The sequence below is a fragment of the Eptatretus burgeri genome, chromosome 13 (assembly GCF_056783735.1).
Source record: "Eptatretus burgeri isolate ZD-2024b chromosome 13, Ebu_testis_v1, whole genome shotgun sequence".
Taxonomy (NCBI): Eukaryota; Metazoa; Chordata; class Myxini; order Myxiniformes; family Myxinidae; genus Eptatretus; species Eptatretus burgeri.
In genome coordinates this window covers 34,231,077-34,253,511 of record NC_140973.1, presented here as the reverse complement: position 1 = coordinate 34,253,511, position 22,435 = coordinate 34,231,077, and the positions used below count along the sequence as shown (strand labels likewise).

The following is a 22,435-nucleotide window of genomic DNA, read 5'->3' as shown; positions in this document are numbered from 1 at the left end:
TGTAATCAGACTGATCAGCTGTTGCACATTATGTTGTTTGAAAACAGGACAAAAGGTTTCCCTTTAAGGCAGTGAAGCTTTTGGACCAGGCTACACATAAACAAAGATGCTTCTTTTACTGGAGAGTTGGAACACCAAATTAGCAGGACCTGATCTGGCTGAACACACTGTTGGACTACCATTACCTGACATGCCAATTGTAAATAAAATAAGGAAACCCAAAAAATAAACATCATAACCCTCCAAGATTCCAAAATAATTAATGTTGTTTAAACTGTTGCCATAACCATGTTTCTCATTTTGAGTCACACGACATAAAGGAATGATAAGAGTGAAGAAAGTGGTAATCGGTGGTGTTATGGTTGGAGCATCTGCTCTAAGTTTGGTAGGTCAGTGCTTCAAACCCTAGCTGAGTCATACCAAAGACTTTAAAAAAGGTAAATGCTGCTTCCTTGCTTGATGCTTAGCATTTAAACAGGATAGAGCATAGGCAATCAACCATAAGTTGGCAAACATTGTGCATGTTTAATGGGAGATAATGGCCTCCGCTTGCATTGAAGTTATTTGAAAGGGGACTCGTATGTAAGGCATGATCTGCAGTGGCCTGCAAAAGTTTTCACATTATGATGCCACCTGAGCTTATTAGTCCCCGACTGATTTCACCGGAGGGAACTGTAGGTTTCCTCTCCGTCCGTCGGTCTGTCCATCCACCTGTCCCATCTGTGGTTTTTCAGACTTTATTCTCATATGCTTTAACATATTTTACTGAAACTTGGTACACACCTTTATTATGATAACTTACAGAACAAGTTTGACTTTCAGTGCTTTTCATCAATTTTTCACAGCGTTGTGCCCCTTATAGACTTCGAAAATATCACATCGATAGGGGACATGTATTGCAAATAAATTTCTACTCTTGTTAATTTAGACTTGGTGCAAACATACACATGCATACACATTATGTGCCTCCCACTATCTTTCTCTGCTTGTTATGAGGATCATAAAGCCATGGCTTGCATTTTAGTTCCATGGCAAAGGCCACTTAATCGTTAAAACGACAGACCTAAGCATGGCCTGAACTTCATATTATGGTTTTGCAAATAATCTTTCGCAAGTACAATATCTCAAATAACGTGGCACCCAAGCAAGATATCAGTTTCTGCAAATTATGTTGCTTATACAAGTAAAGAATGGCCATTTCAAAAAAAAAATTTACATACTTACAGGCCATCTGCAATGCACTCAAATAGCAAGTCCTGTCCATGGAGTGCAGTTTTTGCACTGAACTTTCCCTTTCCCTCAGGAGACAGCAGGAGAGGAGGTCGGTTCTTCTGTGTCTCAACTAGAAATAGATGCAGTGATACATTCAGTATGTAAAACTTTCATAGCAATTATCCAAAAGCTGTATTTTCATGTTTAGTAGTTTAGAAATAGTCCAAGATGATCAAGACCTCAGTAAGACAATAACATGAGACCAGCAAGAGCAAAAGAGGATTAGGTGTATCAAGCACCAGATACCAGGCAATGAGGCACACGTGTATTAAATGGCATGCAAATTGTCAAACCCATCATTATGATACCATCTTACACCGTTTATTCTTGCTTACACCTACCTTTGTAATCTCCCAATTTGTTGGAGTATTTGATTATTCTTGAGGTGTGTGTGTGTGTGTGTGTGTGTGTGTGTGTGTGTGTGTGTGTGTGTGTGTGTGTGTGTGTGTGTGTGTGTGTGTGTGTGTGTGTGTGTGTGTGTGTGTGTGTGTGTGTGTGTGTGTGTGTGTGTGTGTGTGTGTGTGTGTGTGTGTGTGTGTGTGTGTGTGTGTGTGTGTGGTTTTGCCAATAATCTTCCCTCAGTACAATATAAACCAAGGTTGGAGAATGCACAATGGATATACTGTATGTGTGTGTATGTGCATGTGTGCGCACGTGCATGTTAAAGGTCCAACACGTCCTCAGAGTGGTGACCCAGTGTAATGGAGAGGTACTATGTATGTATCCTGACCATCTAATGATGCTATGGCAATGCACGCGAGGTCCCGTGCATGATCAATTTCAGGGTGCTGTTCGACGATGCCACTTGGCTCATTCCATGCATGTCCACCCATGGAAAACTTGCAATACTCCCAAATGCACACTGAATAAATCCGAAGAAGAGATTTCCAGTGTAGTACCTGGCTTATTCATTGAGCATGCAATCACTCGTAGACACTGAACGACCAGTAGAGAGTGCCAGGCAGGATGCTCAAGTGAGTATTGCTGAAGACCATCGAGTGAGCTTAGCGATTGGAGAACGAAACCGTTAGAAGTTGTCAGTGGCTGTTCGACAAGAGACAAAGTGGTTTGGTGTCGCCATCTACTGGATGAATGACAGCGTTATTGCCATGGTGCTCACTAGGTCAGCCATCATTGTATCAAGGGAAGGGGGCTGGGGAAGGTGGGAGCAGTGGAAAGCTTTGAGCTAAATATGGTCACAGTTATGCTTGTGAGAGCAAATGGATGTTCAGGAAACCTACATGAGATATCTTGTAATCCTTCTTGAATTTATGATTGTCTCGAGATACTTGTGTTTATTTGTTTGTGGTTCACATGAGTGTGGAGAGGTCAATTATTCTGGGAAAGAGTTGCTGTCATGTCTTGCCACAAATAAAGTGTTAGTGTGTAACACATGATTCAAAAAGAAAGGCACAGATAAACAAGCATGGCAACACCGGTAATCAAAGAAGTGGCTCTGTATAGACTTTGCAATCATCAGACAAAAAGACTGCAGTTGGTGCTTGGATGCAGCTGTAATGCGAGGAGCGGAATGCATCATTGATCGCCAACAACTGTACTCTATGTGAATCTGAAGATGATAGAGAAGGATTTCCATAGATCAGCCACCAAACCAAGTATTGTGCCTGCAGTGTGGGCAGACGGACAGAAGGGAGTGATATGAAGAGGCACACGTGGATCTCAGAAAGACAAAGACGGATCAGTGGGCACAGTGAGGAGCTGCCCTGTGTTCAGAAGGGCAGAGATGGTTTGCGACTGCCCCCCACCTGCAAGTTTTTTCCCCACTAAAATATGAGACAAATATTCAATACACGACTGTTAGTATGATTCCCATAATGGAAGAAGATAATACTATGATAATCAAGGACTACCAGGGGAAAGCCTATGGTTGGTCAAGGGATCTTGTACATACTTATTGAGCAATCAGAGTCAGATGTATACACACTCCATTTCCACATCTACCCCCACCGACCCCATATTGTCTTGGTGTATTATTCTTCATGGGGCTGAGAGAAAAAATCCAAAATGATGTGGAAAGCATGATTGTAAGCAAGCAGTAAAGAAAGAGGAAATGGAAGAAGTAAACACAAATCTTTAGGATCACAATGGAAAATCTTGAAAGATTTTTCATCTTGCTGGATTATTGTTTCGTCTTGTTCAAAACAATATCCGTGAGTACATCCTAAAGGTTCGTCGGTGTTAATAAGGGCCATTAAATAATTGGTTCGTCTTCATCACTCACCACCTAGTTCGGTCTTGCTCAAATTATCGGAATCTGTCTCATTGATCATCTCCGCTGCAACAAAACAATGTCAAACAGCACTGCAAACACAAAACAAAGTATGGAAGTGGAAGGGGCATATATGGGGGGGGGGGCAAATAAAGAAGCCGGGGAACTGTGGAGCAATGGGAAAGAGTCGAAAAACAAAATAAACGAAAAAAAATTGTGAAACTAGTGAAAAATAAATTTTGGGGTAGAATCGGTCAGTCGAGTGAGTGAAACACATTGGTGATGAGTTCATCACTTTTGTGCTGTTTGTTTCGGATCAAATCAACAACAACTTACCTCGGATCAACTTTTCGTCCTGGACTAACGAGTTAAGAGTGCTGCATATCGAGTACGAGGCCATCATTCAGAAGGGCATTGCAATGGCAGTTCTATCTGTGTGGGTTTATTTCTGAACTTATAAAACTACATTTTGCAACATTGATGCTCTGAGCTGCCATCCTGGTAACCTCACAACTAATTACTACCCCAGTGAAGAATAGTATTTGATTACTTACTTGGGGTTTGGGGCTTAAAGAAATCTTTCTTTTTGGTGAAATGCCGTCCATCATATGCAATGCCATTCCGTACATGTCATAAGCTGGAAGGAAACCGCTATGCAGCCGATTCCCGAAACCATATTGTGGTCTTCACAGCTTGGAGAGAGTACCTTAAAAACAAATGGCCAAACCTCCGTTCCAGGATCCTGTCCTTTTTGTAAAATAAGCTGATGACTCCAAAATGGCTGGAAGTGTGGTCCGTTGCAATCACACTCTTTACTTGATTTTTGCATGAATACAACCTCCTTCGTTAAGATGGTGGCAGTAGCTGGGTTTTATGCTAAGAAGAGTTGCAGAAACTTTTCTTTCTGAGTAAAGTCTGTTCATGCAATATTTAAGTTCCGTGGACCCATGACCCAAGTTCCATGAAAAAGGAGCTACATTTGCAGCAAGCACAAATTCTTACTCTCACTACTGCTGGGAAGGCAATGTCTGGCGACATAAGATAATCCTGAATTTTCAGATTCTGGTGATTCATATGGTCAGTATCTCAAAGGAAGCAGTACGGGGGGCAGCGATCTTTCACACAACTGCTTCCTGATCCTCGCTGTGGACATATCTCGTACGTACTTCAAAAGCAACGCAAAACTGGCGCATCATCACTGATAAACACCTCTTCTGCAATCGCTAGAAATAGCTGCTTGGCGGGTAATCTCCCTTTGTGATGTCAGCGTAATGGTAGATGTCAAATGGACTGAGTTACGAGTTTACTGCTCATTGTTACAGTTATTCATGATGTATGAAATGTCACTCGATAAAAAGACAATGATCATATTCAACAAGAATATGTCTGAATGACGCTTTTACAAATGTCAAAAATTGTATCCAGATAAATTTGGTGCCTTACAAGACAGCTATAAGCGTCCATGGGTTGGTTTGCGGATTCCACCTGCAAAAAACAAAGATTCCACCTGTCAAACTGAAAGAATGAAGTCGTATAACTCTTGAAAGCCTTTAGAATTTGCAGGTGTCTTCCTTTACCATGAGTCATCAACTCAATTTTTTTTCCCCCTTGAACTATCTGGCCAGAAATGATGTGGTTATATGCCCACACCGGAACGTCGATGAACTGGCTAAACCCTTGGCTGAGCATCCATGGCAATCAAAACCACACCAGTAAGAGCAATTGATAAGAGTATACCCACACTTCGACGTTCGTCCTCATCGCTACTATGATGGCAGTTCAAGATTGACTTATTACAAATCAGTTAAAAATGATGGTTCACAAAGGTGAGTTTTTTGCAATTATAGTGTATACCCTGAGCAGGTTTACTAGAAGTGACTGGTCAAAGCATTCTGTGTAAAAACAAGATGGTGGCCACCTAAGTCATGTGTGCTATGGAACAGAAGTGTATCATTAAGTTCCTTGTGAAGAAGAACATTAAAAAGGCTGAAATTCCCGGGAGACCGTCTGGATGACAATATGATGATGCATGTCATTCACATAGTTGTGAGTTTAGAGAATGCAATGCAAACAGGTCCATGAATTGTTGAGCAATCTTGAGCATTATTACATGCAAACAGATGCTTATCACTCAAGGAAACATTTAAAGGTGTGAGTGGATGTGAATTTGTAGAAGAATTGGATGTCAGTGTTGCAAGTGTGGAAACAATCGTTCATTTCCTCCACCACCGAAGGTGGACTGAGCTTATGTATTCACCCCTGTCTGTTTGTCCGTTTGTGAGCACGATATCTCACAAAGTTAGGGACCGATTTGAACGAAACTTTATGGGCAGGTTGGATGTGTGACAAGGACAAATTGATTCGCTTTTGGTGAAGATCCAGATCCAGATACTAGAACCTTTTTGCCGTGAATCGTCACCATTGAGAGATCGGGCCAAAACGATACATAGAACTAGATCTCAAAAAGTTGTGGACGGATTGTGACAAAACTTGGTGGATAAATTGGTGATGTGACAAGAACAAGGTGATTATATTGTGATTAAGATCCGGATGCATATCTGGCCTGTCAGTGGGATAAAAAAACGTAAACTCTCCAGCCTGTCGGAGGTATGCACTCTACCGAGTGCCGTTCTCGTTGTCATTTTAAATTAAATGAGGTTAGCGCAAGGTGGGTACACAAAAGGACTTCAATTGTACTGGACCTCAAAGGACACAGGCATATTCTAGCTAAGATGGGTCAGGAAGTTCGAAATCATCCACCACACAATTTAGATTTGTCACCCTTGTGATTTTCACCTCTGGATAACTCAAAGATCATTGGGTGGTATGGAATTTCCAAATGATGAAGATGTTAAAGCACGTGTCCTGAAATGGTTCTGTACCCACCCAAAAACATCACTATGCAGATGGCATCAGGGCAGCACCGTATTGTTGGGACAAGTGAGCACATTTATTAGGGGAATACGTTGAGAAACTAGAAGGGTACTCGGTAGAGAGGATACCTCACCACACAATGCCTGGTCCATGAGAACATATCGGGCCCAATACATTTTTGGAATATGATGCTATATATTGTTTTTTTGGCCTGATCTATCAATGGTAAAGAATCACTTTAAAATTAAATCATTCTCGTATCCAGATTCAGATTCAGATGGTCACCCAAGTCGAATCAATTCTTCCTTGTCACACACATAACGTGTCCACCAAGTTTCATCCGAATCCGTCCACAACTTTTTGAGATATCGTGCTGTATATCAGTTTAGTTCTATCTCTCAGTGGTGAAGAATCACTGAAAAAATTATCAGATCCGGATCCGGATTTGGATCTTCACCAAAACCTAAGCAGTTTGTCCTTGTTACATACCCAACCTGTCCACAAAATTTTCATCCGAATCCGTCCAGAACTTTTTGAGATATCCTGCACACAAACAAACAAATGAAATTGCTCGTTGAGCAAGGAATTGCCAGAATAGCTTTGTCATATCTCCATGATCTCTGAAAAAACAAAAACCTGGAAATCAATTTGGTTCTTATAAGTCGACAGTGCTACTGTTTAATGAGTTACAGCACTTCGTTTGGTCATGATCATAACTTGGAAGTCAATCGGACTTGAAATGGCGTTTTTATCGCAATTTGAAAGTTTTAACCCGACCCCCCTGACATTCAAACCCCGACCACTAAGAAGGGTGTTGGTGTGACACCCCAATGAGACATATGGTTGGATGCAGTATTGGAAGATGCACATTTTGGATTTGGTTTGAAGTCGATACGACCATTTTCGCGGACATTATTGAGAAAATAAGATTTTCGGTTTTTAGGTGACCTTGACCTTGACCTTTGACCCAGATTCACCAAAAACGACAAGTGTCTAAGTTGGACCATGGCCGACGTCTGTACCCAGTTTGGTCATGATTGCTGAAACGGTGTGGCTGCGACAGGGTAAACAAACACACAAACAAACAGACAGACAGACACAGAATGACACACACAACCGACCAACATAATTGCTGAAATCCGAAGGATTCCTGCAATTAAATTAACAAACAGACAGACAGATAAACAAGCGGACAGAAAGGAATGAAAACATAACCTCCTTCACCTTTGGTGGTGAAGGTAATAAGTGGTTTCAACTTCCCTAATACATTTTTGGTTCACGAAAAAATATTTTCACAAAAAAAATAAGTGACCACTATATTCGTTATTGTTGTGTGTCTGTCTGTCTGTCCCGAGCATAGCTCCGTGGGTTTTGATCCGATCCTGATAAAAATTTTAGTGGGAGGTTTATATCATGATCTAGTTGTGTTTTCCTGAAAATGGGCGTGGTGCACCCATTATGGGCGGGGCCACGCCCAAAAAATGTGTTTTTAGGGGGTAGCCGATTTGAATTTGCATCTTCTCCTCGGGGTTTTGTCGAATCTGACAGGGGTTTCGGTATTTGGTTAGCCCAATGGCACCTGCATAGCCCCACGGAGCTCGATTTTTCATTTTCGTCCCAAGGTCAAGGTCACAAGGTCACAAACTTAGAAAATTGCGGATTTTGACATAAAAATTTATCTTCTCCGAGGGGCTTGTCGAATCTGGCAGGGGTTTCGGTATTTGGTTAGCCCAATGGCACCTGCATAGCCCCACGGAGCTCGATTTTTCATTTTCGTCCCAAGGTCAAGGTCACAAGGTCACGAACTTAGAAAATTGCGAATTTTGACATAAAAATCATACGACCACCAAAACTTTGAGAGCTAGGACGACAATATTTTTTATGCATAATCTTGAGGTCATTCCCCACCTAAAGTCTTGAAACCATTTTTCTCTATCTTGAACACCTTGCCCGTGGCGCCCCCTTCAAGTTTGTTTTTACGCTGATTTCATCAAAGTATGGATAATCCGATGAGTGTGAAATGCCATATAGCCTATATGACGTTATATTGTTCCTGGAATGTTCCAGAGGAAGTTTTGCACCAAAGGTCATAATCCTTGACCTTTGACCTTTAAAGTTCACAAAGGTCAAATTTTCAAAGTTGTGGGAATCGAACCAGGTTTTCGACCTTCTTCGACGAACTAACTCCAATAAGCTATAGCACGTATCTGTTTCCTTATTTTAATGTCCACAACATTATTTTGTGACCTTTCAAGGTTATGCAAAGGTCAAATTTTGAAAGATGTTGAACGAAACCGGGTTTTCGACATTTTGCAGCTAATAACCTGTCACTCGTACCACATCATGTTGATCATTTTTATCACCTAGGCAAACATTATCACATTGTCTCATCCTTGACTTCTGAAACAATCTACATCGTCAAATACCGCTCGTGAACCATCGTCGTCTTCAGACTTGTCATTTTCTATAATATAAATTCCAGGTCAAACTTTATCCACTGTACTTCTTATATTCCCAACTCACCTTCGTACCTTTTTTCAGTGTTTTTTTTTTTTTTTGAGTGGGTAGGGTAGGGAGTGGAGGGTGGAAGATGTATTTGTGAAATGTTGTGATGAATGTCTTTTTCCTTAATCTTTGCATTGCCACATATTATAGTACCACCATAAGTAGCATAATACAACACTAAGCCTGAAGGGGGAGCCACACACTGAATGATGGAGTCCTTACCCAAAGGAAAGAATTAATAAAACAAGTAAAACAAAAACTGAGAAACATCATATACCTTGTCAATGCATTACCTCCAAAATCTCAGTCTTCAGGTCTATTCTTTTAATAACTCAGTCCAGAAGAAATGTCTAACAAAGGAATTGTAAATGTAATTTTTGATGCATAAAACAAATTAAGGATGTGTAAATTACTTCCGTCAAACAGGAAGAAAAGCGTTCCTTTTACCAAGTTATACAAGATTAAAAACTCTAACATCTCAGTCTCCTAGAGAAAACACGAAGTGATCAAAATGAAAAGCAAAACGGAATTTATGGCCTGATGAGTTTTCAGGTTCCAGGTACATCCTAAAGCTTCCATTTAAACACCGTGCTGCAGGAACTATTTGGAACTCACCAGATGTGACCTTTAGGCTGATTGGCTGTTTCTGAATGAGTGTGCGAGTGATTCGTAATTCCGCAATGCACTTGTAGTCATCTCGGCTGTCTGATGGCTTCAAGTTGGAGAAATAAAGGTCACCGTTGATGCCTTGTGACACTCGATCATCTTGCTGTATCTGCTTCATGTCTGGAGATAATGGGTGGAGGAAAGACACACAAACTTAGTTGGAAAAAAAAAACAGGTGACAACATTTGTGGACTGTGGGCAGTACAAAAACCCATCTTTGCAAGTTTGTTGAAGACTCAATCAAACATCACATCATAAGATACTATTTTTTTATGTTGGGATCAACCTTGACGGACAATTCCCAGTTTGGAACATTGTTTAGCCATCAGTTCAATGGATATCTCTTCCAGCAGGAAATTAACAGTAGTGTTAATTAGTTATTACTAAATGCTACTTTTGAATCATAAGACTAAGACACACTAGGTCAGACCAATAGACACTAAGAATGCATGGCCCGTAAAGGCAGGAATACCTTACCTTTGTTCATCCAGTAAATCCTGGGCTGAGGAACACCAAACGGTGGATCACAACGGAGTACGAGGGATTTACCTTCCTTCCTCTCCATTGGCTCAATCATTTCCTTGGGCCACTTCATTGTTGCTGAAACATGACATGTCGGACACCATCATACACCATTCATTCATGGCTGTGACTTCTCTTTGTGTAATGCTGTGCTATGTTTGGGCCGGTGTGTACCACTCAGCACGACTTGGTATGTAAACCCCATGTCCACTATAATGATACATGGTGATGTATGAATACAATATATGATTACAAGATTCCAGCAAAAGTTATGGAACACACACAATGCCATTGAAAATGGATAACAAATCTTGAAGTGAGGAAATTTAATATCATGAGCCTCCCATTGCTAAAACCAGCTTCGACCTTTACTCTCACCTCTACCAGATTTTGATGCGCTTGAGCTGGGATTCTCCAATATTCCTGGCATAGTATGTCTTCTCGCTCTTTCAGATATATGGTCATTACTGATGAGCCAGTAATTGGCATTTCATCACATCACACAGTGCTTCGTGAGTGGGTAAAAGTGTGTTCCTGGACTCATCACTCCACCAAACTCGTTCCACATTTGTAAACCACAGCATACCCATTACTTGCACAACAACATGCTACAACGATCACTGATTACACTCATGGAATGCTTGGGTGCAGCTGTTCTGTCATTGCATTACAAGCAATGCAATACTTCATGAACGATACTGGGGCTTTCCTGACATCCCAAAGACTCGGGAAATTATTTTGTCTGATCAAGGAGCTTTGATTTGATGAAGACGTCATGTCTGTTCATTCCAACAATTAATAAAAATGTATTGCAAGGTTCTCTTCCCCTCTTGAGGTGATTGTTAAATAATCTGGCAGGTTGATGGTCAGTTTAGCTTCTGCTTGTAATCTTCTACTTCGTGATGAGATAGTTTGACAAGCTTTGTTGGAATGTGTACTTTGGCCTTTTGGCTGAAGTACAGGTCCTTAGCTCTGTTACAATGTTTGATTAATTATTAGTTTATTTTATTCCAAAAGTGGTCTCATAAGGCCAACTGGTAAAGTTGCTGTGATATGACCATGGATTCTGGCCCTGTGGTCTATGTTGTACGTGTTTGCATGACCATGCATTCTGGCCCTGGAGGCTAGAGTGTTTGTGTTTGTATTTGTATGATGATGTGATTTGGCCTTCAGGCAGAAGTGCACACATATGCTAGTTTCACAAGCTGTGCTATGTGTACTTTAGCCATAGGGCTAAGGACCTGTACATCCTTTGTTAGAATACTGTATGTTTTTTTTTTTTTTTTACTTTATTTTATATTAAAAAGCGGTGTCACAAGATCAAAACTGACAAAGCTATGGAATGACTTTGCATTTTGGCCCTGTGGACGAGGAATGGCAACCTGTCTCGGATTGTACCCAATAGCCAAGGAGACTGCTTTGGCAGCACCAACGCTCTACGCAGAGTCTGGCCCCAATTTCAATAGATGGACGATGATGTGTGTGTTTGTATGTCAATGACCTTTGGCCTTCGGGCTGAAGTGTGTGTGCAAATTAGTTTGACAAGCTTTGTTTGAACATATACTTCGGTCTGAGAGCCAAAGTTCACATCCTTAACTTTGCAACAATGTTGGATTTTTTTTTTTTTTTTCATTTTAATTACAAAGGGCATTCGCAACAGGCCCAAACTGATGAAGTTGATAGAATGACCACGCATTCTGGCTCATTCAGCTCGGATATGTGTGTTTTGCATGACCATGAGCTTTAGCCTTCGGGCCAACATGCATGAGGATGACAGTTTGACAAGCTTTGATGGATTGTGTACTTTGGTCTTCAGACCAAACTAAATGTCCTTGGTATTGTTATAATGTTTGACCTCTTACCTGTTTCATGTATAAAAAAAAAACCGCAGTCTCAACAGGGTCCCAAGCAGGTTCTGGTATAACCATGTACTCTGGTCTTGTGGGTTTGGATTTATGTTTTCTGGATAACCATGAGCTTTGGCCTTAGAGTCAAAGGGCATGTTTACTAGTTTGACAGGTTTTGTTTGAATATGTACTTTAATCATGTACTGAAGTACATGAGATTAACATTGTTAGTGTTGGGGTTGTTTGATTTTTTTTTTTTGAACGTTTTTCAATTATGAAAAAAAATGGCATCTCTTGAGAGAGATAACTGTCAAGGATTGATTGCATTCCTCCAGAATATAGGCTTATTGTCATGCTCAATAAGGCTTATAAAGTGAGCTGGCTGGCTTATGCTGCTGTAAGTAGTGTAGCAGCTGCCGGTGCATTTGGCAATGGGTGGTTCTGTGATTTTCAGAGACTGCAACTAAGCCGGTTTTTTTTCCCATTTAATGTTGAAGATGATCACCCGAGCTGCAACTTAAAGTTCTTATTTACTGGTATTAGGCACCTCAACAGTGCAGTTATGTGGCAGCACTCCCTTTTGATCAGGCCTCTGCAGCAAGTGCTGGAGTGGCACAAGGTTCATGGCTACCATTCCAGTTAAGAGGTGTGGTGTGTGTGTGTGTGTGTGTGTGTGTGTTTTCTGTTTATAATTAGCACCTGTGAGTAAATGTAAGGGAATAAAATGAAATAATAAAGATCATCGGCAAGTGAAACTCACTGGCCATCCGGAGCTTGATTATTTCTGAGACAGCAGTCCCGTTTGCATTGGAGACGATGCACTGAAACTCTCTCTCTAAGGCGGTAACATTCTCCACATCTAAAATGCTGAACTTCAGTGTCCCCGAGTTCTTCTCCATCGTCACTCCTGGCTCAGCAGAAAGGTTAAAATCCTTGCCATCCCTCTTCCACCGATATCTGTTGGGCGAAATGTTGAGAGTATGTTGAAACTCTGTGGAAATGATGTGCTGTGAGATGAAAGCATTGTATTATTAAGGAATGAGCCAGTCATAAGCTTTTGTAAATAAATTCTGGCAATGTATTTATCACTTATTAATCATAAGAAATTTACTTCTGCTTTATTTTTAAATCCTTTGTTGAAATGTCCTGTTTTTTTCACAGCCAACCATGAATCCACACAAGCAACATGCCTGGCGAATTCCAAAACACTAAAACATTCACTGGAGCTGCATTTTAAAAAATGCATTGTTTTTATTAAGGATGTAAAGTGATAACATCATTAAGGTCAGAACTATAATCTCTCAATTTTTGAAAAAAGAGGGGAGTTTTCCTTTAAAAAACTAGTAACTTCACATAATGGTCACTTCATTTACAATGAGGATGAGAGAGCAATCCATCCATTGGGACCATACTCTGTACAGAGTGTTGGTGCTACTTTAGCAGTCTCCTTGGCTATTGGGCCCAATCCTGGATGGGTCGCCACTCCGACGCAGGATACCAGCAAGCTGGCACTAATTTTGCCGACCTCGGAAGGATGACAGGCCGAATTAACCCCACCTTTTATTAATTCAACAGCTGAGCAGGATTTGAACTCAGGACCCTAGGATCCAAAGCCCACCACCCTAACCATTAAGCCAACACCAATGCATAGAGAGCAATTTAAATACTCAAATGTGAGAGATGAGAGAACAAATTAATTATTGATATATGAAAATACCATGAAACATCATGCCCCCTTCCCCCTTCCCCTTGCTCTATTAAAGAGCTTTGGCAAACAGAAATCTCTCATGCTGCACAATAGGGTATAAAGTAGAAATAAAGTGCTCTTACCTTGCTGGCCAACTGCCATACCCCTTTACAAGAGCCCATACCCTTCTGGAATCTGTGCCAAGAAATGCATTTAACTTCTCTGCTCACTGGCACTTACATGCACCCAATTACATACACCGGATCCTCCCCTCCCCTCCAACCTCTTTGATTCTTACTCACGTAATAAAGATCTGTGTACATACATGGGTTTTGGGTTGCCTTTTGCTTCACAGGTGATGAAGATGTCTTCCGTGGGGTCCACATAGTGTATCTTTGGTGACTGTTCTGTGATTTTGGGTGGTTGCACAACTGCAAGAGAGAAAAGGGGAGAAAAAGAGAGAGAGCGAGAGCGAGAGAGAGAGAGAGAGAGAGAGAGAGAGAGAGAGAGAGAGAGAGAGAGAGAGAGAGAGAGAGAGAGAGAGAGACAGGGAAAGAGAGAGAGAGGGAGAGAGAGTGAAGACAAGGAAGAATAAATAAAAGGGGGGAGAGAAAAATAGTGTCACCATTTTATACAAATCAAATACAGTACCACAATACCATCAACTCAATTTGCTTGTTGATAACCATTGACCAATCACCACCAGCGTTACTCTTTTTGTTCTGCTGAATGTTAACAAACTGAGTGTTTTTCAACTTTTTATTTTCCTTCATGCTCTTGAAATAAAAAATATATAGCTGCCACATGAAAGTCCAAAGGACTTTCTTTGGTGTTGGCAATTTACAGAAAACTAATTTAATCCTCCAAATTATTGCAACATTTCTGTTACATTGACCATCCTATTATAATGCTTTAACGTCCCCATGGACAAATGCAGGATGACTGAATCACCTCCAACCCTCTCTGACTCGCTCTTGGTTTTCACTTGTATTTGCACAAATATATTTCCAGTTGATAGTTTTTTATTGTTAGATTTTGTAATAACTTTATTGAGCTGCAATTCATAAAATGAAACAAGATCAGGCAAATTGTGAAAGAATCTCAAATCTTTGAAAAAAAAACTCATTCCATTGTTGTATGAAAAAGACCTCCTGAAGCAGCAAATTAAACCTGAAATTCCGAGTCATTTCTGTGGATGTTTCCATGTCTTGTGCACAATTGATCAAAATGCATGTGACGTCATCTGTTTAATAGCCAATCATAATTCATCCACATATTGAAATGATGTCACGTGCATTTCACAACAAATCAGGGGCAACATGTGGATGCCAATCAGAGAAATTACTGAAAAAAGACCGAAATGTGTTCTTTTCATTTTTGTAAACTAAGTTCAAGTAAAGAAGTAAGATTATGATCATGCAGATGAAGTTATTATAAATTTTTGAAATTTTATTTCTGTCTCATCAAGAAAAGACAAAGTGAATTTGTGATGAAGTCTAACCATAAAATTTAAGTATGATGTTATTAAATGCAAATGGACAATATTCCTTAAAGAAGATGAGGGGTAATGGAGGTAAAAAGAAGAGGAGCATGGGGAGAAGAGATGGAAGATGAAGATTGGGAGGAGGAAGAGGAAGAAGCAGAGAAGGAGAGGAGGAGTAAGTCGAAGACGAGTCAGCAAAACACAAGATGAGAGATGGGCTAAGACCAAGGTAGTCCAACCTTTCTGTGGTGCTTGAAGTACAAACCTTGTGCCCATGTCTTGCGTCCATTGCAATGATCAGTTAAGGTGATGCACAATGGTACTGTACTTCAAGATTAATTGTTACCCATATTTATATTACAATAGTAATTTATTCAACACGTACTTCTACCTCTGCCTGATGCCCAAAACATTGCTTTAAACTCCACCTTGTCAGAGAGTCTGTGATGAAGTGTGATAACACCGCATGGAAAGGCCTGTAATACTGTGAAAAATAAACCTGAGTGATACAACGAAGTGTATATGGTCTAGCACCCCAGGTCGAAAAACCAGTTAAAACCAGTACACATTTTCAACTGGTCTCTATTGGTTCTAATTGGTCTTTAACTGGTCTCTATTGGTTTCAACTGGTACCAGTTAAATTCAGTCAGAATTCCAATTTCCCAGTTGAAAAAACCAGTAGCTCATATTTGTACCAGTTAAAGTCTTACTGGTTCCAGTTGATACCAGTTGCAATGTACTGGTCCCAGTTGATACCAGTTGCAATGTACTGGTCTCCCAGTTGATACCAGTTACAATGTACTGGTCCCAGTTGATACCAGTTAGTTAAATACAATTGTATTTCAACTGGTAATATATCACTCTATTCCAATTTCCATATTAAAACCAGTAAGAAACTAACTGGCTTTACTGGTACCAGTTGGCTACTGGTTTTCAACTGGTACCAGTTGACCAGTAAGCTACTGGTATTTACTGGTTTTTTGACCTGGGACAGTCTGGCTCATCCATAACACTCGATTTTGGAAGGAAAAATAAAAGAAAACAGTGTAGCTACAGAAGCCACCTTTTCCACCTGATCTATGCCGCACAGGATGCATATGGTGGCAAAGATCAAACAGCTTGAGAAGCATTACTTCCTCCTGAAGTTATTCACAGTGGACGACAAAAGGATTTGTTTGACAGGATTTCTGGAGATACAGGGCCGGTCTCAGATATTGTGTGTTATAAACCTTTCTTAAAAGGACAGAAGAAGAAGATGAAAGGATTACCAAAGCTGAAGAGGAATGGCAGACCTACAGGTGACAGATAATTGTATTACTTACAAAAGGAGATGCAGCTGATATCGGTCTGTTACTGGACAATGGGCTTGTTCAACATCATTAAATCATCAAAAAAAATAATAGATTTTTGTTTTAATTAAGGAAAATATCTTTGAATGTAACACGATCCTCCATAAACAGATGATTATTCTGCTGATGAAGAAGAATAAGACGTAAAACTAGAGGTATAAGTAGTAGTAGTATCAGTAGAAAGGAGACATCATTTAGAACAAAACATTGTTTGTGTGTCACGATGAAACATTATGGTCACCACGCTTTCAAATAATACCAACATTTTAATCTCATTTTATCTCTAAATGTGCAATCAATACTGAAGCACGACTTGGCCTCTGATGAGGTTCCCACATTGGTAAGTGTAGGAGTTCAGAGTTTGTCCAGTCTGTGGCACTCAATCGTCTGTTCTTTTCAAAAGTTACTGCAGCATGTTTAATGTTCACAAGCTAGCAGATAGAATATTCGGCTTATAGCAAGGGAATGCTGAAACACTCTGCCCGCATTGCAGCAAGACTCCATTTGGAGACAGATCTTTCAGGACCGAGGAATCAAAGCCAGATGTGAGCATTCTCCCTGTGAGTCAACCCAACATCTGTAATAGTTGAAGCAATATGGGTATAAACCAAATTAAAAAATATACATCACTTGTTATTCACCTCCGCAACCAAAGGTGGAGTTATGTTGTCTGTGTGCAGGATATCTCAAAAAGTTGCGGACAGATCTGATGAAATTTTGTGGACAGGTTGGGTGTGTGACAAGGACGAACTGATTCGATTTTGGTGAAGATCTGGATCCAGATCCAAGTACGACAATTTATTAAGTGATTCTTCACGATTGAGAGATGGAGCCAAAAACTATACATAGCACAATATCTCAAAAAGTTGTGGACGGATTCGGACAAAAGTTGGTGGACACTTTGTGTGTGTGTCACCTCGACAAATTGATTCGATTTTGGTGAAGATCCGAATTTGAATCTGGTTACGAGAATTATTTAATTTTTAAAGTGATTTTTCATCATTGAGAGATATGGCAAAACCGATATATAGCATGATATTTCAAAAATGTAATGGGCCTGATATGTTCTCGTGGATCAGATATTACGTGGTGGAGGTTTGCGCTCTACCGAGTGCCCTTGAGTCGAATCTGTGTTGTGATTGTTAAATCCTATAGCAAGCTGAAATTTTCCACTGGTATCATAAAGAAATAGAAATTAAACAGTTCTACGAACAAGGGTGACTCGTCAGAATAATTATCAACACTTGGTCTCAAAGAGTTGAAATCGATTCGAGCCATTATCCGCAATGATCTAAACGTAAGAAGAACCCACACAAACCCTTCCATCACTTCCCCTTTTTCCATCGTTGTTAACCGAAACAGTTCCACAACATCAATGTTCTAATATAATCAATGCACCATGAAAATAGATAATGATAATAATTTGTCTTCGCAATACGACCCACGTGTCGGAGATTCATCCATTAATCACAGGAAATTAGCTCAAGCACCAATCAATATGTAAGTATTATTCTTGGAATATCTTTATATTCCTGGTGGAGATTTTGCTGATGATATCTGTTTCTCATAATGTAGGGCTGTGTAGATATTATATGCACACTAAAATAGTAGGGAGGGGGGGGTTGTCTCACCCACTGAGGCCCATTTCTCTCGACCTCCTCCTCCTCCTCTTCCTTCTCTTTTCTCATACATTCTTCACAATGTCGTTATTTTCTCTGCTCTTCTTCTGAACATTGCTCACCTCCTATTACTCACTTATTTCATCTTAAAAAGTTTTTTTTTTCTCGATTATCTGTTTCTCCTTTTTCTTTTCCTCAACCACTCTTCAAAATAGGTAAATGAGTTTGTTTGTTTTTGTAAAATTGCCACTGGAAATGTTTTGTGGCCTTTTCTGCCATGGTGTATGACTGACTGCGTTTAAGTTTGCTATGTTATGGCTAATAAAAGGACATATATGGGAAGCAAAACACATCCTCTGCCCACTAAACAACTTTCGATTGTATTTCAAGATAGCCCTTTAAGTAATCCTTCTATATTAAATATATGAGAGAACGGTTTGTGTGTATGTGTGTGTGTCGCTATTTTTCTCAAACATGGCTAAACGGATCTTCGTCAAACTTTCAGGGGTTCATCAGGGAGTCTTGGGGGGTGTTTTAGGCAAAAAATAATGAAAACAAAAAGTTGGATTTTGGGGGATTTGTTTTTTTAAATTGCTCTTTCATGGGTGTAGGCACCCCATTCCTTAGTGGGCGTAGGGGAATGTTTTACGCCCCCACAAAAATAGACTGGGCAACCCTGCTCGTATTAAATAAGGCAATTGAATGTATGTACTGTATGTATGTATGTACATCTGAAAATCATAGGAAAAAAAGACATGGCTGGCCCGATCTCTACCCAATTTTGCATACGTTTGGAAGCACCCAGGATCAGGTTGAAGGCACAGAAGAAAATCCCCCCTCCCCCTGAGACGACCTGCCAATGCTCCTGAAGGGAATGGGTGTTTCTAGTTATATGAAAATATTACAGCTTGCAATGTTGAAATAACTAATAGTTGCTTATATATATCAAATAAGAGGGCGTTTCCAAATTTGCAATTCAATTAGTTCAAAATGGCTTATTGGCAATTTGGCAAAATAAAGGATAGAATGTTTCATTTTTTGCCTGTAGGGACTTCTTTTTGGGGATAATTGTATTTATTTAAAGAAGAAGAAGAATACGAAGGAGGAGGAGGAGGAGGAGGAGGAGGAGGAGGAGGAGGAGGAGAAGAAGAAGAAGAAGAAGAAGAAGAAGAAGAAGAAGAAGAAGAAGAAGAAGAAGACGAAGAAGAGGAAGAAGAAGACAAAGAAGAGGAAGAAGAAGACGAAGAAGAGGAAGAAGAAGACAAAGAAGAGGAAGAAGAAGACAAAGAAGAGGAAGAAGAAGACGAAGAAGAAGCATAGGGCTGCCAAAGCAGTTTTTCCTTGGCAAAGGGGCACAATCCTGAATGGGTCACCACTCCAACACAGGATACCCAAATGGCTCATTCTTCCCAGGAAGCTAGTACTCATTTTCTGACCAAGGAAGGATGGCAGGTTGAGTCAACCCACCTGGTGTTACATAATGGCACAACAGGGGCTCAAACTGAGGACCATAAAATCTTAACCAGCCACCTTAACTATTAAGCCAACACCAGACTTAACTAAGTGTGTGTGATGAAAGATTCTGTCCAGGTTATAAACTACTACTACTGCTACTACTACTACTACTACTACTACTTCAACTACCACTACTACTACGACTCAGCAGACGCATCTGAGATCCAGGTTATATAAATATGAAAAATGAGCTGGGTTTTTTTGAAAAGATAAAAATGATGGGAAATTTGATTCTGTCCCTCACTCTCACCACCATCCCTTATGCCCTGCACAAACTATTCGCCTTCCTTTATGACCCTTTATTATCCCAGCCCACTTTCCCTTGTATCTCACCCAACTCTTGTTCTGATATCCTACCAACCTTCTTTCCTTTGAGTCACCATCCCTTATTTAAAATAGTCCTTTTTCTTTTGAATCCAACTTCTCTACATTCTTTTCTAAATCTATTTTTATTTAGCTCACCTGGAACGGAGTTCTGGGGAGCTTATGGGATGGTGTGTCGTCCGTCCGTCCATCCATCCATCCATCCATCCATCCATAAATACTTTCAACTTTTTTTTTCTTTTGTTTTGGTATACCTTGTCGAGGCAGGTATGAGAGCTAAAACATTACGCACAGCCAGGGGGGCATGAGACAGAAGGGGCAGGAGTGGGAAGGACAAAACAGTGGGTAACAGAGACATTATGAGATCTGTGGAAGGGAGAGGGATGGGGCAGGGAACATGGGATATACAAGATGGACACTACAGGGACTTTCAGGAAGGAAAGCAGGGAATTTGAAGGAGGTGGGTTTGGGGTGGATTAACGGGCGTAGAAAAGATTGAGGATTTGGATGGGGGATGATAAGAGGTGCTGGTGAACAGCTGTTTTGAAGGTCTGGAAGGAAGAATGAGATTGAACAGAGTGAGGGAGTTTATTCCAAAGGCGGGAAAAAGAGGAATGAAAGAGTGAAGGTGAGCAGTGATTCTTGATTTTGGTAGTTCAACCAGAAGGGGGTTGCTGGCAGACCTTGAGCACCCTGCAGAAATATGGGTGGGACAGATAGCAGACAGAGCCCCGGGGGAGGGGGGGCGAGGCCAGGGAAGAGACGGTAGAAGACAGAAAGACCACCGACCTGCCTGCGGCGAGAGACCCAAAGACTCAGCCTCATCGTGAGAGATACCAATGATTTCCAATGCCTTGGTTTCCACAGCGTGAAGCCGAGAAAGGTGGGAGGCAGGAGCACCAGCCCAGATGGGAGAGCAGTACTCCATCAGGCTGCAGACAAAAGCTTTGTATGTGGTCAGGAGCTCAGGTGGGCTGAGGAAGGACTTTGCACGACGGAGGATTCCCAGTCAGCGACTGACTTTGGAGACCAGGTTGGAAATGTGGCTTTCCCAGGAAAGATCATGGCAGATAGTGAGACCCAGAAGCTTGAAAGAAAGGACTTCTTCCAGAGGATTGTTGAGAAAGTAGATGGGGGGGGTGGGGGTTCCAAACGGTCCTTTCAGAGAGACATAGTGAGAGTGTGAGATTTGTCCGGATTGAAAGACATGTTCCACGTGTTGGCCCAGTTTGTGATTTTACCCAGATCTGCAGTGAGCGAAGAAGCTGCTGTTTGCCATTCTGAGTGATGACAGATGGTACGGCAGAGGGTGGAGTCATCAGCAAAGAGATAAAGAGGATTTTCCAGAGAGTCGGAGAGATCAGTGATGAAAACCAGAAAAATAACAGGGCCCAGAACACTACCTTGAAGAACTCCAGCCGGGACAGGAAGAGGGGATGAAAGAACTCCATTTAGGGCCGCACGTTGACTGTGACAGGAGAGGAAGTCCACGATCCATGAGTGGAGATGGCCTTGGATACCATAAGAAGAGAGTTTGGTGAGCAGGGCAGGGTGCCAGACCGTGTCAAAAGCACGCGATATGTCTGGGGATCTGGCTCTGATTTCATGTATGGCATTCAGGACCTCCATCCATTGTTGGGAGAGCAGAAGCAGCATATCCAGGGTAGAGTGGCCTGGTCTGAAACCAAATTGATGATCGGAAATCAGGCCATTGGAGAAGAGGAAGGATTTAATGTCTGAAGCGATGATTGATTCCATAACCTTGCTGATAATTGGGAGAAGGCTGATTGGTCTGGAGTTGCAGGGATCTGTTTTTGCACCTTTTTATGCATAGCGGTAATGTTTGCTGATTTCCAAGCATATGGCAGATGACCTTGAGCAAATGAGAGGGTGAATGGAAGAAAGAGCGGGTGAGCAAAAGCAGAGGAGCAGGTTTTTAGAACACGTGGGCTGATGCCGTCTGGACCGGTTGCAGAATCTGAGTCGAGGTTTGACAGCAAGCTCGCCACTTGTCACAAGAAAAGGACACAGAGTCCAGGGAGAGTTGGGTGCGACTCGATAAGGTGGGTACAGAAAGCGATGGGTTTTGGACACAAGATTTTCGATGCAAACACTGAGTTGAGGTATTCAGCCTTTTCACATGCGGTATCAGCAGTGCGGCCATTTGAGGTAAGGGAGGGGATTGAGGGGGAGCATACACCAGAAACAGATTTGATTAGAAGCCACCAGGATTTTGAGGAGGGAGAGAGGTTTGAGAGTTCAGACTTCAGATGAGAAAGATGTTGTTTTCTGGCTCTCCTGAGGGTAGATACACACTTGTTCCAAGCTTTATGGAAAGAACTGAGATTTTACCCTCAGTTGGGTTTACTTTCCATGAGGCAATGGCAAGTTATTTCAGAACAACTGCCTCGCCACAAGCTTCAGTGAACCAAGGGCGAGAGGAAGGGTAGGAAAACTGAAGACGAGAGGGGATAAATCTGTGCATGAGGGAGAGCAAGTTTCATTGAAAGAATTCCCAGGATGAGTTGATGTTGGAGAAAGT

General features: G+C 41.1%; 1 protein-coding gene across 9 annotated transcripts in view; it reads right to left on the bottom strand.

Annotated features, from left to right (window-relative positions):
- LOC147014221 (neuronal cell adhesion molecule-like) overlaps window positions 1-22,435 on the bottom strand; it is a 395,545-nt gene that overhangs the window by 219,327 nt on the left and 153,783 nt on the right. For 8 of the 9 annotated variants that reach the window (XM_085851995.1, XM_085851996.1, XM_085851991.1 and 5 more), the window contains 6 exons: window positions 13,929-14,034; window positions 12,677-12,873; window positions 10,025-10,147; window positions 9,497-9,667; window positions 3,515-3,568; window positions 1,225-1,342 (listed from right to left, as the gene is read on the bottom strand). In XM_085851995.1, the coding sequence (XP_085708121.1) occupies window positions 1,225-1,342; window positions 3,515-3,568; window positions 9,497-9,667; window positions 10,025-10,147; window positions 12,677-12,873; window positions 13,929-14,034 (769 nt within the window). The remainder of the gene's footprint in view (window positions 1-1,224; window positions 1,343-3,514; window positions 3,569-9,496; window positions 9,668-10,024; window positions 10,148-12,676; window positions 12,874-13,928; window positions 14,035-22,435) is intronic. The other variant, XM_085852000.1, reaches the window with a different exon arrangement.